Source organism: Poecilia formosa, unplaced genomic scaffold, assembly GCF_000485575.1.
Source record: "Poecilia formosa unplaced genomic scaffold, Poecilia_formosa-5.1.2 Scaffold471, whole genome shotgun sequence".
Lineage (NCBI taxonomy): Eukaryota > Metazoa > Chordata > Actinopteri > Cyprinodontiformes > Poeciliidae > Poecilia > Poecilia formosa.
In genome coordinates this window covers 313423-324946 of record NW_006800410.1, presented here as the reverse complement: position 1 = coordinate 324946, position 11524 = coordinate 313423, and the positions used below count along the sequence as shown (strand labels likewise).

Sequence of the window (11524 nt, the reverse complement as noted above, 5' to 3'; positions counted from 1 at the left end):
TTTGCTGTAACAGATTTCATCCACTTCAAATAGCAGGTTGAATTTAAAAGACTATTTTTAAATGTTGAATTTTATTCAACTGAAAGTTTACAAGACAGCTAAACCAATAAGGGCTTTAGAAATTCGTTTAGGGGAAACTAAGAGTCTTAAATGTTTTCAAAGATGTCAATGACGCTACATAAACATTTGCTTTGCTGTTAGCTCATTAGCGGATTAGCAGAAGTGTGTCCACTACCTAACTAACTTCATTTAGGTTATTTCTCCTCCATTGTCTGAAGCTCTAACAACTGAATTTTAATCAGGTTGCAATCTGGACTTTGATTAGGCCGTATTAGTGGTTCTGTTGTAGATCTGTTGCTGTATTAAATGAGTCAGTTTGGTCTGACGTGGCGTTTTGCATTTTAAGCGCCGTATCGATCACCTTATCCTCATACATAAAACCAGTAGAAAGCCAAAGATGCTCTTTAAAGCAGATCGTTGCTGTTAAGCTCTTCATACAGATCCTATGATGCTGATTTTGGATACAGAGACACAAACACACAATCCTGACAAACATGTTGTAATTTCAGAAATTTAACATTAAAACACAGAATATTACAAAGGCACAATCATCCATGTCACATAAAATCTGCATCCTGTTTGCAGTCAAACAAACATGGGATTAGTCGTACTTCTATCCTGGAAAAACGTAAATCTGCTGTTCCTTCATGTTCTAGACATTCTGGTTAAGGAACATTAATACACTTTAATCTACACACTTTAACCTCCTGACCATCGCAGGCTGAGTCTTCCTCATCTTCCTCCATGTTCTTCATCAACATCTCGTCTCTTTAGCTCAGATTAGTAGCTTCATTATCAGCACAACCTTTACAGAAACACCTGCAGTAAAACACCAGTCCACACATTCAACAGGCTCAGGGAACCACCTGCTGGGCTGCTGCTGCGCACCAGAACCAGCTGGTTCTGAACACCAGAACCAACTGGGTCCAGTCTGGTTCTGAACACCAGAACCAACTGGGTCCAGTCTGGTTCTGAACACCAGAACCAGCTGGTTCTGAACACCAGAACCAACTGGGTCCAGTCTGGTTCTAAACACCAGAACACAGAAAAACTGGGCCAACTGGGTCCAGTGTATTTGCGTATTAGTTAAATAATTTGCTCTGAGTTAAATATTTAGTTTGAAAACTAATTGTTCACGTTGCTAAACTAAAACTAGCCTGGAAGCTAAATATTTTAATTAAATATGTTACAATCATTATTTAGTGAGCTAAATGTTTATCTTGGAGTCTGAATATTTATCTTGCCAAATCAATATTTAGTTTTAACAACATAGTGAAAATATGGCAGGCTAAATAACTCAAATTCCTGCTGTTAATTTTTCAGTTTGTAACTTTACACTTGGCGCTTCATGAATTGATTTATCATGTTTCAGTTTTTAGTTTCAGTAATCCAGACGTTTTTCCAGGGGTGTGAAGCAGCAGACCTTCAGGTTTCTCTCTCAGCTAAACATTCATAGAAACTACAGCTTTGATTTAGCTTAAATTACTTTCAGTAAGAACAAAAAATAACTTCACAGCTCGGCTCTACAGAGGGCGGTCGGGGTTTTCTCTTCAGAGTCCTGGGAACAGGTTCCTGCTGTCAACACAGGTCTCCACAGCAGCTTTTCTAACTGATTAAACATTAGTTCCTGTACAGACAGGAAGCTGCAGTGTCCCGAACAAAACAGTGGTCTGGCTGAAAAGGTGTGCACAGGAAGAAGAAAGGTGATGGAAAAAGATGGATAGATCATGTAGAGAGCAGAAGAAGAAGAAGTTAAGAAAGACGAAAGGAAGGAAACCTGGAGTTATTTCTAAGAGATGACTGGACATCCAGGAGAAGACGGATGCATGGAGCGATAACTGAAGAGGAACGTGTGGCTCTAGCTGGAGATGGACAAGATGGCCGTCGTGTCTTTAGCCTTGTCAAAGAAGATGGAAGTCTCATTGGCTGCCTTCAGTTTGACCTGGGCGGAGCCTGGTGAGTCCTGGGCCGTGGTTGGCTGGCACTCCTGACAGCAGCAGCAGCAGCAGTCCATGAAGGCCTGACCAAGAGCCTGAAACACAAATTAAATCTGTTTGAACCAGGAAAGCACCAGCTGGGATTGGACAATTTAATGCTCAAACTGGGATGGACTGAACGTCTGGACCAACTGGTAGGACTAACGGCGATGCACTCTGGACCCGCTGCTAACAAGATATTAGCTGAGCTGGCTAATTTCACAGTCACTGCAGTGTTCAAACATGAAATCAGAGGAAACAGAAAGTGGAAGAAAGTTTCCCAAGAACTCATCTTGGTTGTTATTTATTCTGTTACAACAGGAAGTGAAACTTCAGAAAAATAAGTTTCTGGATTCGGAGATACTAGCAGTCATTTGGAAACCTTACATCTAAGGTCGGGATCAGCTAGCAGACTGCTGCTAGTGATGCTATTCATGTGAAATGCTAATAAAAGATGCTTAGAGATAGTTAAAAATATGAGCTCTGTAATATTTCTCTTTGTTTTGATTCTTTGTGAAATCTGAGTCTGGAATAGTATTTAATTTGATGCCAGTAAATGCATGGAAGCCCTAAGCAATGAATCAAACTTAAATTGGACCTTTTAGTGGAATCCATGAAGAATAAAGTTTAAAAGACAGAAAAGGACCTCAGCTCCAGGTGAGTCCCAAAGCGCTGCTAGCTTAAAATTCTCCTGAAACGTGACATCCTGCCAGGCCTTTGCTGGTGATGCTCCTGTCTCTAATTGAGTGGAGATTTTTTTTAAATCTTTTGTCCTAAATTTGTTCAGCTTTCTCAAATGATCAGCTGCAATGATGGAGAAACAAACACCTGGACATCTACAAAGGCCAAGATTTAAGCAAATCTTTGGATTCAGGTCTTTGGTTAGACCCCCCCAGTCTGTGGTTCTTTAATTTTGACCCACCTTACACAGACACAGCAGCAGCACCGGCGTCACCGCGCACTTTAGGAACAACAGGAAGTGATGTAACAGCTCCAGAATGGCTGCCGTGCCCTCAGAGATGGTGATATGTGTGCAGGCCAGGGTGATGTTGCAGACATGTTCTGGCAGAGCGCAGATCCCATAAACCACGGCTAGCGCCAGCAGGGTGCAGTTCAGCTGCCGCTCCACCGCCTGGTGCTGCTGGCGCTTCTGGCTGTTGGCGCGGTCGTCATGGTTACGCTGCTTCTGGGCAGAGCTGGAGTCGCTGTTGACGTTGCGAGTGGCCATCTGGCAGAGGATGGTGAAGAGGACGGGGAGGCAGAAGTAGCAGCCGAAACACCACCACATGCGACCCTGAAAGAGAGATGCGATCGGAGACTCAGCACCGCCTGGATGGAACCAGGATGTTCTGATCCAAGAACCAGTTCACTGGTCTGCCAGAAGCTCACCTGGTGGTACCTGAGGAGCAGGGAGTGGAGGGAGTCGGGCAGGTACAGGGACAGTGGGGAGGATGGGGTGATGGTGCAGGTGTCGACCATCCTGCCGGTGGACGGAGACACCGCCTGGCTCAGCTGCCACAGGAAGATTTCTGGGCTGGACAGCAGCAGAGCCGAGAGCCAAACCAGCAGCATCTTCAGCAGAACGGAGCGGCAGCGCTCCACCCGCCGGGCCTTCTGCTGGGGCGAGGAGGTGGCGGAGTGGAAACGGTCGATCCCCAGGGCGCACAGCGTGAAGGAGGTTATACCGAGAGATGCTATCTGCAGGCACAAGAAGAGCGTTGGTGTAGGGATTACATTAAGACTCTGGTCAAGAGTCCTAGTGGGTTTCAGACGCATCATCACCGCTTCTCAGCATACAGACAGTAGAACACTAACCCACGTTGTCACATGGGTGTTTACAGTGTCTTCAGACCCAACAACTGGGATGCATTGTGTCTTTCTGACCCAGACCCAATTTAACTGCCAGGTGTCTGAACTGAAAACGATACCTATGGAGAACAAATCATGTCAAACAAAAAGGAGTTTCAGTGTTTCTCCAAAAACATGCTGGGGGCCTCTAGTGCAATTCACCAGTGGCCCACCAGATTTTTATGTTGGAAAATGTTAAAAGATACAGAAATGTAAAGGTGCATGAGCAGGCATCATAATTTGGAAATAACAGCATGTGAACCTAGCTTAATCTGTCTTTACTGTTTCTGGTGTATAAAAACCATATTTAATATGAACAAGCAACACTTAGCCTGGTGGGGAGGCAAAGAAAGCCTGGTGGCCTTCCAGGCTTATAATACTCTGGAGGAGTCAGGAGGTGGATGAGCCGGTGCCATTTGCTGCACATTTCCACATCTCTGCAAAGAGAGCTAGCCCACATTTTGAAGGTGTGATCAAATTTGATCTGCATATTGATCCATATCTTTAATGCACCATATTGAAAACACTCATTTTAGCGACTGGAACCCAGGAGGCCAAGAGCAAAGGATCCCAAATACCTGAGAGTCGTTAGTGGCCGGGCAGAAACTCTCCACCATGAAGCTTTCTGGAGTCCCTGCAGAGGGGCCCCTCTGCCAGGCCCCTCACTGCCACACCACCAAGGTCATCCCCACAACCAGGCCCCATCAAACCAGCGCAGGCGCAGAGGGAGGCGCTGCCGTTCCCCGGCAGGTGAACCCTCCCTCCCAACCCCCAATCACCAAACCCAAGGTGAGAATTACAACACCCCCAACCAAGACCAAAACCCAGTCGCTCTGTTTTCAGGAAGGCTTTGGCTTTGGCCACGTACCTCAACATCAATTTACTATTTAATTAGTAAAACACTTTAAAAAATGAATATTGGTGTTAAGCTCAGTGTTAGTTATAGTGAACTGGACCAAAACATTAGCAGCTCTCCACAAAGCTCACCTTAGAAATCTAACAAAGTTTCCAAAGCAACGTTGTTTTAGCCAAACAGCAGGACGTTCCAGCAGGCCTAGCAACGGGTTGTTATAGCAACCAACAGGAGAAACATATCAGGGTTTTGTTTTTCAGTGAATGCCATCCCAATATCAGAGATTTGAACAGATTCTTCAGTTTTCTGAGCAAGTCTATCTTGACTTGGCTTTTAATGTGTTTAAAAGTCAAATCCTGACTTTTAAACATGTTCAAGCTTATTTCCATGAACTGGATGAATAGAAACGGCAGCAGTACGTCGATACGGAGCATTTACAGGAACTTTGTTTTTTAAACGTTTACTTTACAGGACCTCAGGAGTTTCTTGATACTTTCCATAGCTACTTTCCTTGGAGTTACTTTAGCAGAGGGCTGGATGAGGGCGTCTGTAGGGTTTACCTTTCTGGAAAGTGTTAAAAACTTTCCAGAAGTAAAGTTCCTTTACTTCTCAGAAACTACGGGGTTTAAAGTCACTTTCTTAAGGCTTCCAGAGTGAGGTTCCTGAAATTTACATTTTACCTTCCCAGATCTTACACAATACTTGGCAGTACTTTTTGAAACTTGCAGGTTTCCTTCTCAGAGTTTACTCTTTACATTCAATAAATCTCTGAGGCATTTTCCATACCTTACAGGTAACTTTCTCAGAATTTAAAGCTTATATGGCTCTTTTCCAGAAAGTACAGGTTGCTTTCCTGAGGTTCTGGGTATTTTACTAGAACTTTGGGGAGTTTTCTTGCTCTTTCAAAGCAGCAGGCTTTCCAGAGCTTGTGGGACTCACAGGTTGCCCGTCTGGAAACTTTAGTTTGGTAGTTTACCAGTTACACCGTTATGAAAGGACAGACGTGAATCTCTGGTGCCTATCAGTTGTTGGCCACCCTGTGAAAGTTTTCTGGCTCTGCCTCTGTTCATGACTCCCAGTCCTGGATTTGCTGCCGGCACCGGCACCACTCTCCCTCCAGAACCCGGTATGCTGCCTTGGTTCTAGGTTGTGTGTTTCCGTATGGGTTCAGGAAGTTCTGGTTTTGTTATTGGCAGCAGAATTGCTGCTGATTAAACACTGAAATTTCTGCGTGTGAAGATGGCTGGTTGTTACACTGACATGTTGGTTATATAATCATTTTAATCAGTTACATTCATGCTGAGGAATATTTAAGAACAAGCAAGGCATCGATGAGTGATGGACTCAGAACTTTTCAGTGATGGACTAGAAGATATGAAGAGCCCTTTATTATCTACAGTCACATATTTATCTCTGGATCACTTTCTAAAATATTCTGTTATTGGTAAAAAAAATAATAAATCAATCAATCAAAACTTCAGATGAACCTGCTCTTCAGTTTCCTGGCTGTTGCCTTCCTATGCAGTTCTGCTCAATTCTCATCTCCCTTCAGTGCTCTGACTGGGATTTCTCCCATTGAGCTGGATTTCCCAGCCATCAGCTAACAGAAGAAGTTGTGAACATCATCTGTTTTCTAACTGTAGTTTCCTGTGCAGGTCAGTGCATCTCTGAACGTTGTAAACGTTTACCTAATGAGGATGTTTCCTGCAGATGTTCACATTGAACACGCAAGAATATGTTGGGTACAACATGAAACTGCTGCTGCGCATGTTATGCAACAGGTTGTTGCTAGGTAACCATTCGCCTTGCTTAGCTAGCTGTGAGAGGTTGAGCTGCTTTCCTCTGCCTAGATTATTATCAAATTATTAAAATTCTATCAGATGCATCATCTATTGATATTGATCACATCTTTATCGCGATATATATTGTTGTTTTTTGTAGCTTCAACACCAGCTTCTTCTGCAGGGGTCAATCAAACTATCTTTTATTAATTCCTGTGACGTACACGGCCCGCCTACCTCCATGTACGGCACCAAGCGGCAGGTGATGTCGCCCAGGATCCTCCGGTGGGACAGGTGGTTGAGCGCCACCACTGGAAGGCAGACCACCAGGACCAGGAAGTCCCAGAATGCTATGCTGGCCAGCAGGTAGTTCCAGGCGGACCTCATGTAGTAGTTGTTCCAAACCACACACATGACCGCCATGTTGGCCACCACGCCCACAGCCAGCACCAGGCCGGCCAGGAGCAGAACCACATACGCCACGTACGAGCTCTCCACCAGCGGGTAAAACGGGTTGAAGGGACCCTCGTCGTCGGGGTTGGAGGTGTTTGCCTGGAGGTTGATCTCGTCTCTGTGGTTCAGTTCTACCCTGGTTGTGTTGCTGAACTCTGTGAGTTGAGGCGTCGTCACCCACTCGTTCTCATAGGAATGGCTGAAGGTGGACTGCTGCTCGTCTTCGTCTGCACCACGGGCCAGGCGGACCCGGCGGTCCAGGTCCAGGTCCACCATGTCGGGTACAGGGGGGGGGTGTTCAGGGTAGGAGGCATCGTCTGCTGGCTTTAACTGCTTCCTGCTCTTCAGGCGAAGAGCCTCCAGCTGGACGCTGTCGGGGGATTTATGGGGATTGCTCTGTTGCTTGTCCTGTTGCTCAACAGTCTTTGCATGAATGAACTGCAGCGGGAGGTAAAGACAGAGCAAAAAAACAAATGATGGAGCCATGACCTACAAGTTTAAAAGATCTACTTCCACCTCAAACCAGAACCGTTGAATTTAGCCTGTTTGTGGAAAGTCCAAGACCAACAATCCGATAAAACTCCAGGAGTATCCAAGAAGGTTCTTGAACTCTGGAATAAAATGATCAGCCTGTGTTTGGAAGTTACCAACTGTCTTCCTCCAAGATTGGTCAAATAAAAATATCCCGATCCCAGATGCAAAAGTTGAGAGTTGAAGCTGAGTTTTCCGAACTGAGCAGAACTTGTGTTGTTTGCTTGGACATCCAGCTGAGAAGTTTCCTCCTCTCCAAACACTCAAACTGTCTCACTTCAGACGCTCCTGTGTGTGTTTCCCATCCATCGGTAATCCAACCGGAGCTCCAGGAGGTGGAGGGCAGGGCGGGGAGCGCTCAGGTCCGGATCCCGGTCTGGACTGCAGAGGGACTGGCTGTCCTGGAGCTCTGAGGGTCTCTGGGAACAAGCAGCCCTCTGCTGCACGGCTGGATGGAGCTTTTGTCAGGACTGGCATACAAACAAGGCTGGCACCCTCACAAATACACACATTTGCCTGCACAATCACGCATGCATACTTTCTTTTGGTGGTTTTGGCTCTCGCTTTCTCACACAGAAACATTTAAAGACGCTCAGTTCTGCTGCCCTCTGGTGGAGAAACGGAAACCAGCTGGGGAAACGCCTAAAGCTGACTAAATCATTCAAAATTATTAAAACAAAACACAAAAGATTTGTTCTGAAAATACGATGGATTACTAGGGCCAGACTGAGTTTTTTATATTATAGTTAGAATATTAGTAGAATAAAGAAGATGCAATCTCACAAGAAATTCTTAAAATTACTAGAATAAAGTTGTTTTAATGAGAGCAAAGCTTCAGGATAGTGACTTTTTTTTTTAATAGTTGTTGCTTAATAGGCTCAAAGATCTGATCTGATGATATTTTCACGCTGATGTATAAAAATATGTCATATTTCCTTATTTGTAAAACCAATAAAGTATGTCCTGCTCAGCATTCCTCATTTTAATTTTTTTAATTATTTTTCAAGTAGGAGTAATAATAAAATTTCTACTAATTTCTACTAATATTACGACTTTATTCTGGAAGCTTTATGACTTTAATCTCATATTTATGACGTTTTGTTGCATGACTTTATTTTTGTTACATTATAACATCATTAATTCTCGTACGACTTCTTTCACATGTTGTTTTTTCCTAGTTTGGTTGATTCAGGCGGTGCCAGTAGATCCTGGAAGGTGATCTGTTAGAAACTTGGCCCCGCCTCAGGAACCCACTCATCCAATCAGAGGCGGTTCGGTCCAGAAGGTTCTGGCTCGGCCCGATGTCTCCACGTTAACCTGGAGACCTTCCTCTTCCTCTCAGCTGCTCTTCATCAGCAGACCTGAAGCTTCCTGAAGGTTTTTACCAAAGTGATTCCCAAACCGCCGTGAGCTCAGAACCAGAGCTGCACTGCAGAGCTCATCGCATTCCTGACTGCATTGTTTCAAACATCTGCCTGTTTTTTATATTTCCATACATTTGAACCGTGTGAGAATAGATTTTTATCTCCTGTAGTTGACCTTTAACCCCCAGCAGGACATACATCACTGACTCACGTGTCGGACTGGAAACATGTTGGGTTCAATTATAACCTGAACTTGATTCATTAACTATTAGACAGCAAATAGTTTATTTTTTTTTTATAATAGTAAGTAGATTTCAGTTGTAATTAAAGTCCTGATCTAGAGTGGTGGAGACGACGCGATGATGGAAAAGTGATAAAGGTATTGATGATGACTGGTATCTTTGCAGTAGTTACTATAACAGCTGATCAGAATCTCTTTCCAGATTTTGTTCATCTGCTGCTGATCCTGTTTTCTTCCTTCACTTTTCATTTTTTCCAAATGGTTTGACTCCTGACACCATGTGAAGTATTTTGGCGATGCGTTTGTGTCTCAGCCACCAGCTGGTGGAAAACCTGCTGACTGTCACAGTGTGAAGCTGCAGGAGCCTGAATGTTTTCTAGAGCCCTGATCAGAGACCAGTTCCTTCAGGCCTGACCGTTTGAATGCTGTGGATTAACGACATTAACTCATGACAGTCCTAATGGTGACTGTACCAGTGTAAATATTTTCCTCCCTGCATAGGAATAACCACATCGAAATGTTCTTTTAAATCCTAAATGATTTTAAACTATTTAACATGTCATCACAAACCATGTGGGTGAATTTAAACATAGATTCGGATAAAACTCCACATTTAAATTTCTGGATCCAAGAAGCCAGGAGCTCTTCAGCGCCCCCTGCTGGTCAGCTGCTTTGATTGCATCTGCTTTGGGTGTTGATTATCCTGATGGGCGCCATGTGTCTGTGGTTACCATGACGACACCAGTGACCGAAGCTTTAAGTGATGCAGCAGGTGAGTCACTGATGATCAAATGTTTCAGTCAATAAAATAAAAAAGTTGCAAAAATAAAAATATATATTTTTTATTTTTTTAAGAAAATGTAGCAAAGATTGTATTTTTATTCAAGGCATTATTTAATAAAAATCTAAAGGCTTTTGCCAGCAGAGGGGGGCAAGTTAGTGGACACACACACACACACACACACACACACACACACACACACCTTAGATGGGAAGGAAAGTTGTGTTTTCCCTGTAGATGCAGCGGCCATGTTTGGACTCCATGTTTGGACTCCATGTTTGGACTCCATGTTTGGACTCCATGTTTGGACTCCATGTTTGGACTCCATGTTCTGTTCTGTGAAGCTCAGAACCGGGAGAAACGGAGTGAAAACAGAAAACTCTCCCTGGAGTCTCCTGGATCGGTTCCTGCTGGTTCTGACTGGTTGGTTTCTGGTTTTAAACTGGTCTGAAGAACAGAGTCACTGGAAGATCATCGGATAGAAAAACTGAAGTCTGACAGAAATTTAACTTATTTTATTTCTCTTTTTCTTTCCTTTTTTAAATTTCTTGCTTTCCTTCTTTTAGAGCTAGGTTATGTAGTTTAACATTTTCTGCTGTTTTTCTGGGATTTGTTGCATTTTTCTATCATTTCTCTGTTGTTTCTGTCATTTTTGTTTTTCCTGCGTGTTCCCTCCTTACCTGCGGTGTTTTCCCTCCAGCTGCAGGATTTCTGGAGAAAAGCTGTTGGTGCCTCACAGGAAGTCTCACTCTGTTCCCCATGCAGGAAGCTTTACGCCTCATAAGAAACAAACGAGTGATTGGTCTGATTTTCCCATTGCCATGGAAACCAGCGTGCTCCCAGTCTGAACTCACAGAAACCTTCAGAGGAACTGGGAAGTCTGGACGGATCGGCTCTGATCAGACGGATCAGGAAACGGCAGCAACACAAATTTATGATATTAAAACAGTGATTCTTGAGAAGTGGGACAAAATGGGTTTAAATTTTTCCCAAAAATTTTTAAATTATTCCTCAAGCTCATGTATTCAAATATGACAAATAATGTTTTGGAAATGTAGAGATGCTAAGGTACAGGCTCCCAGCTGCAACATTTTTTTGAAAATTACATTTTTAATGGACCTGACCATTATTTTGTCATCACCATCTGACAAAAATAAATTAAAAATTATTTTTAATGACCCTATTAATGATATTTTTATTCAGTTTTACAGACACATGCTTCTTAAGAAACAAAAAAAATATTATTTAAAACAAAAACAACAAAAAGTCCATCTGACGGAGTTGACACAGAACTGAAGGTGGTGGCAAACTAGTGAGTAAAATGAAAAACTTGATACATGTGAAGTAATGCAATTTATATAAAATGCTTTAAAATTAATTAATTGCATATTTCAGTGAGATTTTTCAACAATTTCACTGAAAGAGTCACAAAAACTCTGACAGAGTTGACAAAAAGCCAAACTACCTTAATTTATATGATGTTACTCTGAAGGAGGCCATATTGTAGCTCATCAGGTCCATGAAATCTTTACAGTATATTAAAATTAAGCTTTTATTTCACAAAATGTCATCAAAGTTTTAGAAATTGTCAGTTATGGTGTTGACACATCATGGTTGTAACGAGCAACTTAGGAAT

The 11524-nt window shown here is 43.1% G+C and overlaps 1 protein-coding gene across 1 annotated transcript; it reads right to left on the bottom strand.

The window, feature by feature from the left end:
* Nucleotides 1-543: 543 nt before the first annotated feature.
* Nucleotides 544-8279, bottom strand: gpr37l1b (G protein-coupled receptor 37 like 1b). The gene is made up of 4 exons (XM_007578219.2): nt 6756-8279; nt 3426-3734; nt 2959-3330; nt 544-2092 (listed from the first exon to the last, which is right to left on the bottom strand). Exons 1-4 carry the CDS (start codon nt 7455-7457, stop codon nt 1919-1921), a joined length of 1557 nt encoding a protein of 518 aa, XP_007578281.1. The 5' UTR covers nt 7458-8279; the 3' UTR covers nt 544-1918.
* Nucleotides 8280-11524: the final 3245 nt, after the last annotated feature.